This window comes from Formica exsecta, unplaced genomic scaffold (assembly GCF_003651465.1).
Source record: "Formica exsecta isolate Colony F162 unplaced genomic scaffold, ASM365146v1 scaffold211, whole genome shotgun sequence".
Taxonomy (NCBI): domain Eukaryota; kingdom Metazoa; phylum Arthropoda; class Insecta; order Hymenoptera; family Formicidae; genus Formica; species Formica exsecta.
This window is the reverse complement of record NW_021849408.1, coordinates 942,584-959,957: the sequence shown is the minus strand read 5'-3', so window position 1 is coordinate 959,957 and position 17,374 is coordinate 942,584. Positions and strand designations below refer to the sequence as shown.

At 33.9% G+C, this 17,374-nt stretch overlaps 1 protein-coding gene across 2 annotated transcripts in view; it reads left to right on the top strand.

Moving 5' to 3' along the window:
- LOC115235193 (low density lipoprotein receptor adapter protein 1-like) overlaps nt 1-17,374 on the top strand; it is a 73,201-nt gene that overhangs the window by 45,588 nt on the left and 10,239 nt on the right. For both annotated transcript variants that reach the window (XM_029806812.1, XM_029806811.1), the window contains exons 2-3: nt 8,555-8,751; nt 14,736-14,848. In XM_029806812.1, coding sequence (XP_029662672.1) covers nt 8,555-8,751; nt 14,736-14,848 — 310 coding nt within the window. The remainder of the gene's footprint in view (nt 1-8,554; nt 8,752-14,735; nt 14,849-17,374) is intronic.

Below are 17,374 nucleotides of genomic sequence, written 5' to 3'. Positions count from 1 at the left end.
AAAGAGTACAAAATTTTAGATGGAGCGCACCTAAACTTACAATTCTTCTTAAAACTTCTTAAAATTTATTGAGAAGATTGTATATATATTTTGTATGTTTATAAATATAATAATATATATATATATATATATATATATATATATATATATATATTTTATAATAATGATTATATAAAAATGATGGATCTTGTGCCAGAAAAAGAAAATGCGAAAAAAAGTGTGACTTTTGGAATGCTTTATTTCTTTCCTAGATAAAAGAATCTAACGATATTCTGCCTTCTTTCCTTTTGCTGCTACTCGCTGTAAGCAATCCTATTAAGGGGAATGGGAAATTTTTGTTGCGTACGAGCGCAGCTTGGAGGCTAATTTTCGCGATTTAATTTCTGAACGGCGCGGCTTGTTTGTGCTCGTGCGTTTGCACACGATTACTATGCAGTTCGAGACTCCTATCAGCCGGCTCTAAATACATTCGATCGCATGCATAAAATGGCACGAATGTTTTCGCGAATGTTTCTCTTATTTGTCAAGGCGAATTCATTAAAAGTTAAAATAATTTCTCTTCTTAACTATTGGATTTATAATATGAGAATTAATTTAAAAAAAGGTATAGTAAAATATTAGATAATTTTATATAACTTAATTATATGTTTTCTGTATTTCTTTTGAACTGTTGATTTTAAATATGTTGATAACTACACATGATGTTTAAGGATTTTGTTAAAGTAATATCTATCTAAAATTGGTCCAAGAAATACATACTATTTTGTTTTATATTTTTAGCTGTGACGTAATTACGATTAAACAAGATTTTAATTGAGATATTAGAATTAATTGATAATGCTTTTATTTGAAGATATTGAGACTTACGGATTCAATCGAGATTTGAAAATTTCATGAGACGCTTTTTCACGTTTGTGCACTCGCAATTTCGCGGACTGGAAGAGACGCGAAAGGAATAGTCCGTTCAATAATTTCACATCGTCGATATTTACCGGTTTTACCGGTGGCAGCGATGGAATTCAGTTGTGATTCCACGTAGAGAAATATTCGGCATGCATACAGGGAGAAAAGAAATATCCGGCAGCAGTTACGTGTCGCGGACCGGAGAAACGAATGAAAGCGCGTAACCGATATGGATACGCGTCCAGCTCTCCGGATGGAAAGCCGTATTCAATAGAAATCCTATGGTGAATCGCCGTCGCGAAATACGGGCGAAATGGCGAATCGTTCGTTGGAACGTCGCATTAGTTTTCCTTCTCAATTTTCTGCCTTCGCAGTACGCGATATCCATGATTACCAGTAAAATCACCGTATATATCTCTCCTTAACGAGCAACGATAACAAAAGACATTTAATTCCGATAATCTCGTGTGCACAGAATTGGAAATACCTTTTTTTTTTAAATCTTTTAGCAAGTCGTCTCTAAATAAAGTTTTTGAGACGTGCAAAAAATAAAACATTTTTCGACCTATATATTTTAAAAAGAAAATGGTTTTTCCAATATTTCCAAGAAACTAGCTTTTAACGTCAAACTCAATAGTCCTTTAGCTAGTTAAACTTAATGGTCTGAAAGCATGCTTCAACGTTTAAAGGAGATTTAAAGGATACATCGTGCGTAAAATATATATCTCTGGTATCTCTTTATTGTTGGATGTCTCGCTATTATAGATCATCTTCTATTCGCAGTTTAATCTATCTCTTTTCAAAGAAACAAATCTACGTACACTATGTATACATGCGCGTCGAGAATTGCGGCGATGTTCCTCGTTGCATTGATAAGATCGCATTCGCGAGCGGATTCGCAAGAGAACTCACGCGGAGAGATAGAGAGAAAAAGAAAGAGAAAAAGCGCATCAATTCCATTCCTATCGTTCTCCAGCGGTATGTATTGAACATGAGAGAGGAAAAATCTCGTTGGTGAGCAACAAGCTTAAGGAACAAGTTTCCCCCGCGGTTAACCCCGCGCGTACATCGGACGAATCAGATCGGAAGCCAAGTGCGGGTAGAAATAAAATCGACTGGCACGATCGCGCACTGAAAGGTCCCCGACGAAGATTTTATTCGCGGTCAATCCACGACTGAATCGAATTCTCGTCTCTACTCGAACTATTTAAGGGAAATTTATATCCTAAGATATGTGTTTTTTATATCCATCACGCCATTGATTTTACGATGCAAACGCCAACCAGAGAATCAAGACCGCATAAACATGAATAAATCTGCCAAGTGTAAAAATTAGACTTCTAAAAACGCATGTTCTCTCTTCCTTCTCTTTTCCTCTCTCAATTTCTCGGATAGTTAATTTCTCTCCCAAGCTCAGTCGTTCCGCGGTCGTTTTAGTAATTGCTGAAAAAACTTCAAGTAATTGGCCCAATTTCGCGTAGTCCGCGTCCGAACCGGGAAAAGCACCCCACAAATTGCTTTTGCCCAAGGGAGATAGAGAAAAAAAGAGAGAAATAAAGAGAGAAAAACGATTCGCTGCCGCGAACTATGACAAAGAATTCTTCGGACCAGAGATCTTTCCATTTTGTCATGGAAACTGCGTGTCTCCGAAGATTCTCCGCGTGTGAAAATACTTAGATCGACGAGATACTCTTACATCGAAGTGCTCGTAAAATTTATGTTATCGATGTAACATCGTCCTTATTATAGTTCATAAATTTCCGTAGGAGTCTTATACGTTGGGTGTCAAAGAATAATCGAAAAAGAAATGAATCAAAAATGTATTTGCTACAAATTTGGTTAAAAAATCGATTATTTGTACTACTAAAAATTATGAAAGCGATAAAATATCCTAAATAATACTTGAAAGTTCTCATCGCATCCATTGTTTCTTCGGTTACCTTTTCCGCAATGGAACTTCACAGGCACACACCATACATATCGGTTTTCCATACCGCGCTGCGCCGGATGGGGATAGTACGGTTAGGCATAAATTTTCAGCCGAATGGTGCTGCGTTTGCGTCAGCGGCGTCGCGCGCAGAATGGCTTCACGTAGTACCCTGTCAACGCGGCCGTTGAAATATTAAAATACTCGTTGCCCGATCGGCTCCGAAGTCAATTCTTTTTATTCCGTCGAAGGAAACATCCGTGGAATAAATATTCGCGTCACGGCTAAATTTATCGCGGTCTGAAATCTGCCATGTTTACATTAAACAGCTTTTTGTCCATGAACATAATATAAATTATAATGTAAAAATATACATGAAATGTATATTAACATTTAATCTGCATTAAAAAAATAATAAAAAGAATGTATTTTAAAATATTTTTTATATTTAAAATTTTATATAACTTAATTATATGTTTTCTGTATTTCTTTTGAACTGTTGATTTTAAATATGTTGATAACTACACATGATGTTTAAGGATTTTGTTAAAGTAATATCTATCTAAAATTGGTCCAAGAAATACATACTATTTTGTTTTATATTTTTAGCTGTGACGTAATTACGATTAAACAAGATTTTAATTGAGATATTAGAATTAATTGATAATGCTTTTATTTGAAGATATTGAGACTTACGGATTCAATCGAGATTTGAAAATTTCATGAGACGCTTTTTCACGTTTGTGCACTCGCAATTTCGCGGACTGGAAGAGACGCGAAAGGAATAGTCCGTTCAATAATTTCACATCGTCGATATTTACCGGTTTTACCGGTGGCAGCGATGGAATTCAGTTGTGATTCCACGTAGAGAAATATTCGGCATGCATACAGGGAGAAAAGAAATATCCGGCAGCAGTTACGTGTCGCGGACCGGAGAAACGAATGAAAGCGCGTAACCGATATGGATACGCGTCCAGCTCTCCGGATGGAAAGCCGTATTCAATAGAAATCCTATGGTGAATCGCCGTCGCGAAATACGGGCGAAATGGCGAATCGTTCGTTGGAACGTCGCATTAGTTTTCCTTCTCAATTTTCTGCCTTCGCAGTACGCGATATCCATGATTACCAGTAAAATCACCGTATATATCTCTCCTTAACGAGCAACGATAACAAAAGACATTTAATTCCGATAATCTCGTGTGCACAGAATTGGAAATACCTTTTTTTTTTAAATCTTTTAGCAAGTCGTCTCTAAATAAAGTTTTTGAGACGTGCAAAAAATAAAACATTTTTCGACCTATATATTTTAAAAAGAAAATGGTTTTTCCAATATTTCCAAGAAACTAGCTTTTAACGTCAAACTCAATAGTCCTTTAGCTAGTTAAACTTAATGGTCTGAAAGCATGCTTCAACGTTTAAAGGAGATTTAAAGGATACATCGTGCGTAAAATATATATCTCTGGTATCTCTTTATTGTTGGATGTCTCGCTATTATAGATCATCTTCTATTCGCAGTTTAATCTATCTCTTTTCAAAGAAACAAATCTACGTACACTATGTATACATGCGCGTCGAGAATTGCGGCGATGTTCCTCGTTGCATTGATAAGATCGCATTCGCGAGCGGATTCGCAAGAGAACTCACGCGGAGAGATAGAGAGAAAAAGAAAGAGAAAAAGCGCATCAATTCCATTCCTATCGTTCTCCAGCGGTATGTATTGAACATGAGAGAGGAAAAATCTCGTTGGTGAGCAACAAGCTTAAGGAACAAGTTTCCCCCGCGGTTAACCCCGCGCGTACATCGGACGAATCAGATCGGAAGCCAAGTGCGGGTAGAAATAAAATCGACTGGCACGATCGCGCACTGAAAGGTCCCCGACGAAGATTTTATTCGCGGTCAATCCACGACTGAATCGAATTCTCGTCTCTACTCGAACTATTTAAGGGAAATTTATATCCTAAGATATGTGTTTTTTATATCCATCACGCCATTGATTTTACGATGCAAACGCCAATCAGAGAATCAAGACCGCATAAACATGAATACATCTGCCAAGTGTAAAAATTAGACTTCTAAAAACGCATGTTCTCTCTTCCTTCTCTTTTCCTCTCTCAATTTCTCGGATAGTTAATTTCTCTCCCAAGCTCAGTCGTTCCGCGGTCGTTTTAGTAATTGCTGAAAAAACTTCAAGTAATTGGCCCAATTTCGCGTAGTCCGCGTCCGAACCGGGAAAAGCACCCCACAAATTGCTTTTGCCCAAGGGAGATAGAGAAAAAAAGAGAGAAATAAAGAGAGAAAAACGATTCGCTGCCGCGAACTATGACAAAGAATTCTTCGGACCAGAGATCTTTCCATTTTGTCATGGAAACTGCGTGTCTCCGAAGATTCTCCGCGTGTGAAAATACTTAGATCGACGAGATACTCTTACATCGAAGTGCTCGTAAAATTTATGTTATCGATGTAACATCGTCCTTATTATAGTTCATAAATTTCCGTAGGAGTCTTATACGTTGGGTGTCAAAGAATAATCGAAAAAGAAATGAATCAAAAATGTATTTGCTACAAATTTGGTTAAAAAATCGATTATTTGTACTACTAAAAATTATGAAAGCGATAAAATATCCTAAATAATACTTGAAAGTTCTCATCGCATCCATTGTTTCTTCGGTTACCTTTTCCGCAATGGAACTTCACAGGCACACACCATACATATCGGTTTTCCATACCGCGCTGCGCCGGATGGGGATAGTACGGTTAGGCATAAATTTTCAGCCGAATGGTGCTGCGTTTGCGTCAGCGGCGTCGCGCGCAGAATGGCTTCACGTAGTACCCTGTCAACGCGGCCGTTGAAATATTAAAATACTCGTTGCCCGATCGGCTCCGAAGTCAATTCTTTTTATTCCGTCGAAGGAAACATCCGTGGAATAAATATTCGCGTCACGGCTAAATTTATCGCGGTCTGAAATCTGCCATGTTTACATTAAACAGCTTTTTGTCCATGAACATAATATAAATTATAATGTAAAAATATACATGAAATGTATATTAACATTTAATCTGCATTAAAAAAATAATAAAAAGAATGTATTTTAAAATATTTTTTATATTTAAAATTTAAATATTTAAATATTTATTATCATATATAATGTATTATTTTATATATTTTATATAATTTACAGTATATATTATATACTTGTATAAAATTACACGCACATCTCATATGTATAAAAATTGCATTAAAAAAGAGATCTGTTATATTTAAAATTTAAATATTTAAATATTTATTATCATATATAATGTATTAAAAATATTATTTTATATAATTTACAGTATATATTATATACTTGTATAAAATTACACGCACATCTCATATGTATAAAAATTGCATTAAAATCAAAAACTAAGAGATCTGAAATTTATATCTTTTTGAATGGAATTTTTTTGAAAAACTTGCAATATTTCTAAAATTAATTTTTCTAAGGCAAGATATTTATTGGAAGAGCCACTTTATCATAAATTTCAATATAAGATATCTTATCAGCTATACGCGCATATGTGATATGATGCATCTCGCAATCACGATATCGTACGTCAAGATGCATTTCGCGGTGCGACGTTTATCGAAGAAATTGCTCGGAGCAGCCGCTTTTATCGCGAAATCGAGCGAGAATCTCTCCGGACGTTAGAAGATTGTTAAAGATTGATAGTCGGTGATAGTCGGAAGAAAAAAAGTACGCAGAAAGTGCTCATTGACAAATTGATACAAATGGGCCAGGCGGCGATCGCGTTTCCTGCGCTTTCATGTCTTCCGCGTTCCTCGATTTGCGGAAACGTCTACTGTCTGTTTTTATTCACCGACAGCGAATCGCGAGTGTATTTCGTATGTATATACATATATATTGTGTGTTGCAAAAATGACTCATTTAAATCAAATTAACCAAAGCTTGCTTTATTTTATTATGCAAATGTCGATGCTTAGAAAAAGTAATCTTTAATATCAAAAATTATAATACACTATTTTTTTACGAACATAAAAAACCTAGTTTTCGATTTTATTTTGTATAAATGCATTTTATTCTAATAAAACTTAATTTTAAATAGTGTTATTAAGATATTTAAAATTAAATAAATTTTAAAGTAAGATCTTTTTTGTTCCAAACTTTATGGAGGAGTTTGTACTTGAAAGACTTTAGATACACGCTATACGCAACGCGATTGATGGCCTTTATCGGATTACTCGATTTGTACTTCGGCTTTTATTTTTCCGGTCGATTTGTGAGAGAAGAGTCGCGTGTCAGAGTGAGAAAGTCGGATCGCATATATCGTTGTGCCATGGTGGCACGAAAACTTTTGACACATTGTAGCACGAACCCTCTAACTCCCTTAAAGCAATACACGTATATTCGTAGGAATGATGCCCGCGGGATCGCGCGAGACTCGATTTTCTTTTCTCGATCGCGAGGTGTCACGACGATGCCCCGGCACAAAAGTGGTAACGAGTTCTCGCCACTTTTACAAAATTGTTCCGCGGGTAAAGTTGTACATAGTTGACAATAATGTCGTACGTACATACATTCGCCCACGTACTTTCTCGCAAGCGAGCAATACTGTTCCCTTAACTTACGACGAAGACGAATCGTGGTAAGAAAACGGTTTCGCGAATTTTCTCTTCTGTAGTACCGATTACATTTGTGTATGTTGTAAAAATTTAAGTGTAATTATATTAAACAGAGAGAATGAGATCAATGAGTCATTAATAATTAATATATAAAAAACTATCGATAAAAAAATCAGTTCTGATATAAGTACACGCAATTTTTATTTTATAAGAGTTACAATTCTTTCTTTTAAAGACGAGATGATTAATTTTAACTTTCTTCAAAACACGTAATTTTCTGTGAACTTTTCTCTTTTATCGTGCATCAAAGAGCAAAATGTACTTGGTTTCTCACTTTGTAATACTTATAAGTTCTATCGATTCGGGAATTGTACTTTACTTTATTTTGTAATAATTATAACTTGTCGATGAAAGCGATGAATTCGATTTCCATCAACTTCTTTCCCAGAAAAAAAATAATCTTCTGTACGTTCTTAAATATTTTCACTTCATTATTGAGTCAAGTTTCATAAAATGGTGATCTGACATTTTTGCATCGTAATTTCTCTCCACGGAATTGCAACTATTCGACAAGTTTTGGACTGGAGAACGATGTACACACCCGGGGCATCCATTATTGTAACACACGTGCGGCTATTCCTGTCACGAAGTGGACAGACAACGAGGTTGGCTTATGTGGTTGCACGAACCTGGACTAATGTTACATCGGTCATCCCCCTTTCCGTCCACCGTAACATTTATCTCCACCGGATTTATATGCCTGTGAAGAGAGTAGCGGTTTCCAAATTTCTGCTCTTATATTCCTCCATTTTCTATTAATTTGCGAAACAACCTTCGCATTATTTCCATGATCGTACATTCAACGCAAGTTTTTAACAGTCAAAATTTACTTTATGTGAAATTCCCGAATCGAATTTCAGGATCACAAATTATTTTTTCTTTGAAAGATTCGAACAATAAAATATTTTACGGGAAATATTATTTTGGTTTGAATTGGGTGGATTTCTTTTCATTGCGATTTTACGCAAGAAAAAAGCGAATTATATATATAATACTCGCTAGATTAATTATAGCGTCTTAATATTTTGTTCGATGTTAACTTTCAGAATTATGCGAGGAATGGGCGTTGGCGAATAGCCGTGAATGCGTAGAGGGTAGCGGTTCGGCGGGCACGACGCACGGGGAGGAATCTGAGGATACGTCCGAGGCAAGATTCACCCTCAAATATTTGGGCAGCACCCTCGTCGAGACACCCTCGAGTGAGGAGGCCACGGCAGAAGCCATCAAGACCGTCATCACCATGGTGCGTATTCGAAATCTTTTCATGATTTACCTTCTAAGCTTAGTAATGTATTTTGGAACAGCATTTATAGTCCCACAATTTTTTTTATAATCTCAAATTGCATTTTTAAACTATTTTTTTATTAAATTTATATGAATTATATTTTTTCTATTTTTTTTTCTTTGTTGATTTATCGTTATTTTTTACGCTATAAATCACATATCTCAAATAATTAAATATTACGAAATAAAGGATTGTCTTGTGTCCAATTTGCGAATTCTATCATATATTTGATTTAAATATTATATTATATTATATAATATTAAATTTTTACCTCCCTAGTTTGAGAAAATTTTTTACATTCTTATTTTGGAAACTAATGATCCAGAAAAATAATGTAATAGCTTCATACCATATTTTTTTATCCAATATGTGAATTGCACTTTTTTCCGCAAATACAAAATGTATAAAATCATATTTAAATATAGAGATATTTCTTTAATCTTTTTTTTTAACAGTTTACAACACACATTTACGCTTTATAACTATGTATGCGTGTAAAATATTTTGCGCAGAGTTTTAAATTATTAACAAATTTGACGTTTGCCGAGCGGGAAAGATTCGAACAATAAAATATTTTACGGGAAATATTATTTTGGTTTGAATTGGGTGGATTTCTTTTCATTGCGATTTTACGCAAGAAAAAAGCGAATTATATATATAATACTCGCTAGATTAATTATAGCGTCTTAATATTTTGTTCGATGTTAACTTTCAGAATTATGCGAGGAATGGGCGTTGGCGAATAGCCGTGAATGCGTAGAGGGTAGCGGTTCGGCGGGCACGACGCACGGGGAGGAATCTGAGGATACGTCCGAGGCAAGATTCACCCTCAAATATTTGGGCAGCACCCTCGTCGAGACACCCTCGAGTGAGGAGGCCACGGCAGAAGCCATCAAGACCGTCATCACCATGGTGCGTATTCGAAATCTTTTCATGATTTACCTTCTAAGCTTAGTAATGTATTTTGGAACAGCATTTATAGTCCCACAATTTTTTTTATAATCTCAAATTGCATTTTTAAACTATTTTTTTATTAAATTTATATGAATTATATTTTTTCTATTTTTTTTTCTTTGTTGATTTATCGTTATTTTTTACGCTATAAATCACATATCTCAAATAATTAAATATTACGAAATAAAGGATTGTCTTGTGTCCAATTTGCGAATTCTATCATATATTTGATTTAAATATTATATTATATTATATAATATTAAATTTTTACCTCCCTAGTTTGAGAAAATTTTTTACATTCTTATTTTGGAAACTAATGATCCAGAAAAATAATGTAATAGCTTCATACCATATTTTTTTATCCAATATGTGAATTGCACTTTTTTCCGCAAATACAAAATGTATAAAATCATATTTAAATATAGAGATATTTCTTTAATCTTTTTTTTTAACAGTTTACAACACACATTTACGCTTTATAACTATGTATGCGTGTAAAATATTTTGCGCAGAGTTTTAAATTATTAACAAATTTGACGTTTGCCGAGCGGAGAGAGAGAGAGAGAGAAAGCGGGTTTGCTATCTGCGCCGGAGATTGGCACTATATTATTTATCGTCGAAATTATATCGCGCTGTAATTTACTTTAAACCATTTTCCGACGCGGCCGCCGTGAAGAGAATTTAATTGAAATTGCAAGATACTAATTCCGCGCATAGCCACGAGTCCGTTAATAAAGCTAATGAAAATGAATCGTGATTACTTTACGCCGCGTTCATTCGTCACTTTGTCTCTGTCACGGCTGACGAGGAATTCGTCTAATTCTTTTTTTTTTTTTTCGTGCTTTATTGTTCAACAGCCTGCGGATGTTGTCGATCGCTGACACAGTTTTTGTCGAATCATGAATGCGTTTTCCAATCATGGCTATTAATGCGCGGAATTCGGGAATTAAAAAAATGCAGCAAAAAACGCGATGAAAAACGAAAAACGGTAAAATAAACAAAAAACGGCATTAATTAGAAATGTTTGATTCAACTTCCACTCATGTTAATTACGTTCGACTTTGTACGTGAAATATCGCAAACATTGTTTATATTGTTTCCGATGAAACGAGTTTTACTTTACTCGTAAAATAGTACCGAATACATGACGTTTAACGTTTTATTAAAAATAAAAATTGATTTAAGAAATAAAATTATTGCGACAAAAAAGGTTTGCAATGAATTTATCGTTTGATAGAGTTTTGAATACAGTCTTTATATTAGTAATTAATGTTAAAAATATTATATTAAATATCGTTTATCTCTTTCTCTCTCTCTCCCTCTCTCTATCAAAATCATATTAATTAATTTGATAAGAGTACTACAAGAATTATTTGAAAATCAATTTTATCATTAATCAGATTGAAAGAAGAAATCGAATTCAGGAATGAGATAAAGTTCTATCTATAAATTTCGATTTAATTTAGCAGATTTAGCGAAATCCTCGTTGAATAACGTAATCAGGTAGGAAATAAATTTACGCGATTTAGCAACGATTCGAGGAACATAATTAATTAATAACGAAACTTCGCACGCCTCATATAATTCCAATTTCGAAGCGATTACAACTCATACCGAGAGATTACATGGACAGCATCGCAGAAAGCGGTAGTGTATGACTGTATGTACTTCGGCAATTTCCTAGATAATTATTAACGGGGAGGGTTCAGTCCACGCATGTCAGAGAATTTTGCCCATTTCGATGATAAATAATCTAAAATATAATGCTTATAATAAATTTATAATTTAAATTATTTATGCGAAGAGAATTTCTCTTTCTTTCTCTCTTTCTATAATATATTTATAATTTCCAAATAAATATAATTTATATAAAATTTATACAAAAAATATCGTTGTATAAAATTTATAAAATTATATAATATACACGCGACAAATATAATTATAAAAATCATTTACACAAAATTCCAAAAAACGCGATCTAACTGTAAATGCGAAACTACAAGCCAGAACAACATAAAACGTGAAGTATATTGCCCGGTTTGACTGTTCGTGTTGCACTAAGCTGCTTCGCTTCAAACGATTTTACTGCATCGCGTCTACAATGCCGAACAAGAACCCTCGGCATTGGGTTTTTGTGAACGCCGAGCTATATGTCGATTTGGATCGATTCGAAAGTTTCTCGACGCGTGCAATCGTATTCTGCGTCGGGGAACTTCCTGCTCATAGCCTGCATTGCACCTCGTCTTTGCGCGCTAACTGCCTCGTCGGACTCGTCTTCTCCTTTCTTATCGTCTTTTGTACTTGCGTAATTGCGTCCATTATATTGTTAATTCCTTCTCGTAGCGTCGCAGCCATATTCCGTGTTTTGAAAGAGAATTCGCGTATCCACGGCATCCTTTGTCAACCGTAGGAATAATAAATTTGTTTGCCTATTTTAGTCTTTCATTAGGAAACGAACTTTCTTTTGAAAAATTAAGCGTGTATAATATACAATTAGTTATGAAATATATTTTTCATAACATTCTTAGATCTGTTATACTGTGAACACTAATTAATTTTTAGACGCTTTCGAGATGTTATACTTCACAGGTTTCATCGACGGTTAAACATAGAAATATTGTCTTTATTATTTCGAGATAATTTGCTCACTAATTAAAGTGTCTCGGTCGCGAAGTAGAAGATAATGTTGTTCGCGCGTCTAATAGCAACGTCTTGTCTTGTCGCGACCATAAAGGTAACTCTACACAGTTTCCATCATGTAACTCTTGCCGCAAGTTCTCGCTGATAATGGTATTTAGTGTTTGCGAGCAAGAAGCTTGCTGATACAAGACGCCCTAAATTACCTATACACCCTAACCTGACCTTTTAGATATAATTTGAATTAACAGACATGAGTCAGTGCCAATATATATAAGTTGCTACTTGTCAGTCAAAGAGAGACGTCTAGAACGTTTTGTTGCGATCAAATGAAAAAGAGACAAAGAGAAAACAATTTGTGAAAACATTTTAATTTTGATTTTCTTTTTAAAACGAGAAGATAATGGGCATTAACATATTTAATTTATCGGAAAAGCAGGAAATGCGCTTATATCCGATTTCTTGCAACAAATAACTGTCGAAAGCATGGTTGAATAAGTAGAAGCATTACGCTCGTGGCGCTGCAAATTGAACGTGGTAATTATAAAATAAACAAAAAGATATATAGGGGTTATTAAGCTTTGTTATCGCTGCGAAGTTCCTCTTTTTTTACGAACGAATCCATTAATTTATCATGGAACTTTGTATGCGATTATGTTTTTATGGATTTCACTCAGAATTGACGCGAATTACAAACCTCGTTTTGTTCTATTCGGATAATTGTTGTTGTTATTTTAATAGAGAAGAGGGCAAAAATTTTAATTAAAGTTTCTCTCGAGTGACTTGCAAAATAATTTTACAGATAATAATATCGTTCGTATTGTTATTAAATATGAAATTTAATACAAGATTTGTCTTTACCATGTAATTAGCTTCTTGTATTTCATCATTTGTTCAACGATAATATCGATTAGATAAACTTAAATTATAGGAAGAATCTCTCTAAATTTTTAAATATCTTCTGTATTCAAGTAATAGTATTAATTTGAAATTAATCGCGGCTACTATTATATTTACTTTATCTATAAAATGTCTTTTCGCCCGTAATGTTTCTTCCTTGTTTTTATCGTTAGTTACTTTTATCTAAAATCAGAATTCGAGACAAAAGCTCCAATATATTTATAGCAATTTAAATTATTAATTCTTTTTTTGTACTTTCTTGAATATATTAAATATTAGTTAATAGTCACATTTTTGAACGCGAAATGTATTATCATGAATCCCGGTTAATCAGATTGCTAAGTAGGGATTAGGCAAACGTGTATCCTTCCCTGATTACGTATCCGCGATAGAAAGGCCCTGTGAGATCCGCTCGAGAATCGCTGGATTAAGGAACGTTCCGGAATTTCGCGCGATTGCGATTAAGACGGCGGGGATCTCTATGTGCTGGTTAAATTGTTAAATGGACCGCTTAATCCGCGTGAAGCCCCGTAATTGCATTACCATGGAGCGACGCGGAAGCTTACGATTTAGCAACAAGATATTTGATTTCTGAAAAAGGTAACCTGGACCATTGCATTGCTTTATTTTATTCAGGTTTACGTCTCGAATATACCCTTAGAGGAACTCCCCGAGCTACTCTAATAGTAGTTTTCGTAAACATCGCCTTCTCTGCTCGAGCAAACGACGAAATTGTCTTATGGGATGGAAAAAATAGAAATCTGATATTCAGTGTGTGAATCTTCCAGATTATCTTTTTGAAATTTCTTAGTCAAAATTTTTATGTATAGAATTTTTATGATTAAGAAAAAAGGGCAGGAAGATGCTCCTAATGCTCCTAATAGAAGTGCTCTTAATCTAAGATGTTAGAAAACAAATATAAAAAAAGATTGCTGTTTAATGAAACAATAATTAATCTTCTCGGCAAATTTGTTTCTCCTCCTTTACATATACCTCCTTATAAGGATGTCAAAATTATTATATAATGCAAAAATAGAGTTAATTGATCAAAGAAATTAGAATAATAATGTCTACATAATTAGAAATTTGGATATGAAGTATTTGAAAATAGAACCCACTATGATATTTCATCGCGGGTGTTATATTCATATTTTTATTATCATATTTTATATGTACATTTTTTTAAATATAAACATAAACATATATATCTTATGATATAGAGAAAGTCGTGAAATGAAGACTTGAAGATTATTTCGAAATTTTTAGTTATATTATTTTATTTTTTAAAACATTTTTTGCTTTTTATTATATCAGACTATATTGCAAAGAAATTAATCGTGAAAAAAATAATAGAGAACAAAGATACTTTTATGAAATTAAATTTTATCTGGTAATGGACGAAAGCTCTTGCACATGATTACACTTTATCCTGTCCATTTTATTTGTTGCAGGCGAAAGCAAGCGGAAAAAAACTACAAAGGGTCTCTTTGGCTGTGAGTTTGAGAGGAATTAGAATGACGGACTTGACCACCGAAGAGGATCAGCTTCAAGTATCGATATATAGGTATGGCATTAGATTGAGATATAGTCCAAATATGTAGAGAGAATAATATTATATAGATTTTTTTCTTTTAAACACACACACACACACACACACACACACACACACAATATAATAATGTCAATCAAAAACTTTCGTACCGGATTACACAAAATTACATTTGAAACCTTTTAAGTGTTTATTATTAGCGTGAAAACTGATGTTAAAGATTAATATTACAAAGAAATTTGAATTAGAATAAAATTCAAATTTGAAATTTGAATCAAAAAAGTAATCTGATATTCCATTATAGAATTTAAATAAAAAGATCGCAATATCATTTAACACCAACTCAGTTAGTATCGACATCTACAACACTTTTGATATTCACTATTTTTATGTTATTTGTCGATGAGTTTTATCTTTATCTTTATCTTATCGCACAAAGGCAGCGCTTCCCTTATTAATACAAAATCTGAGCAGTTTTATAATATATAATGAAATTTGCGCTTTTTTCGTCTTTTCAACCTTTTCTACCTAAAAAAGAGAAATATGATGTATTTTATTCGATGCGGCAAAAATATAACGATAACATGACGAACGAATCGCAACGATAAATAATTGTTTTTCGCGGAACATGCACGATTGAAATTTTAATCGCGCCGAATGAAACTCGTTTGCCATATATTTTGCCGGGAGTTACCTAGCCGCGACAAATTATATTCGATATATACATACATATATACGTACATGTATACATACATGCAAGAAGAGTTGCATCGCAACCCGACGTAATGACGACATGACGGTGATGACGCAGCGAGCGTCGCGATATGCGACGAGCACGATTTCGTTGCGGGAAATTATTGGCGCGACTATTTCCAATCCGTTACTCTGGTGCAACCTCTCTTTATCGCTCTCATCGGGTCACCATTCGATTTGCAGATTGCAAAATTTTCAATCTCATTAATGGTCTCGAGAGGATTACGAACGTTTGGCGGCAATGATGATTTCGTTACGCTTGGTTTGCAACGTTTTACGTAATATACATAATATTTTCCAGCCACCGTAACAAATATTTTTTTTAGTATCAGAAATAGACAGCATTCCCAAATATTCACATGTTATTAACAATAAGATTAAATAATATTAAATTGAATTATAGATAAAGTAAAAAATAATATCCAAGTTTATTTTAAATCTATATATTTTTTAAATTTTATTTTAATATTCTAAATGGATTTTCAAGACTATTTTTTATTTTATTTTCGATTTACTTGAGTTTTCATACAGGATTTTTGTACACTAGTCCGTTTAACTACATTTTTGTGAAAATGATTGGATTTAAAAGAATTTATGTCGAATTTCACAATCAGGAACCGATTTTTGAATAACATATAGGTATTTTTTCATCCCCCAGGCATTATAAGCACAGATTAAATGTGCTTTTGACTTTTGATCGAAAATATGTATTTAAAAGACTGTCATGTGTATGTATGTGTGTGTGTGTTCGTTTTTCTAACAAAAATTTAATTTATATTCACAAGTTTAGTTATGTTGGTAAATGCATATCATATGGTTAATCAAGAGTGAGTCTACGGTTGAATAAATATAGAAAATTAAATATTGCTCGCCCAGATGGATTTTACATTACATAATACATAAGATCTATGTTACTGACCAATCAATCAATCGAATGCAGCGGTGTCTGTGATAAAATAATAAAGTCGCAAAGAGACCCGTTCCGGAAGAAAGCCTCGCCGAATTTCCGCGTGACGTAAATGAATGGATAAACTTTTTTCGTGCGTTCGCGATAATGATCCCGCGGATTCGTTAGACCGGCCGCGTAATTCTGGACGAGGTCGACCAGAACGAGGTTTCCATTGTTAACCCGCCGCCGGGCTCTATTTCCGCTTGCGCATAATGCGCTCGGAGATATACCGAAGTGGCGAACGAGAAATTTCACAGGGGCGTGCAAAAAAGAAAAAAAGGAGAAAAGAACGTGGTGTGACGGCTCGGTTATAAATTTCTTTAACCTCCTCGCCATTTGGCGCCGTTAACGGCGTGTTAATTAACCGGCGTGCAAAGACGCGCGGCTGAATAAAATTAAGCCGCTGGATTAAGAGCGTTGAAGGGCATTATTTTGGGGCCGACGGTATTATCGGTTCCCGTCGGCAATAACCTCAAAAGTCCGTAAAAAGAGAAGGAACGTTGAAGAAAAAGATAAGCGAAGAAAAAGAAAGAATAAAAGAAAGAAAATTAACGTTCTAGAAAACGAAGTTCCGTACGAAAAAAAAAAGAAAAAGAATTATTGTACAAATTTAATTTTTTTGCGCAAGGAATTATTCTATATTTATGTGCTTGTACTTATTTCATTGCCATTTTATATAGCAAATATTTAAACATTTTAAAAGTTATATAATTATTATATTTTATACACATAAAGTGTATATATACTTATTGTTATTTTATTTCACTATTAGGTATATATGTATATATTACATATATATATATATATATATATATATATATATATATATATATATATAT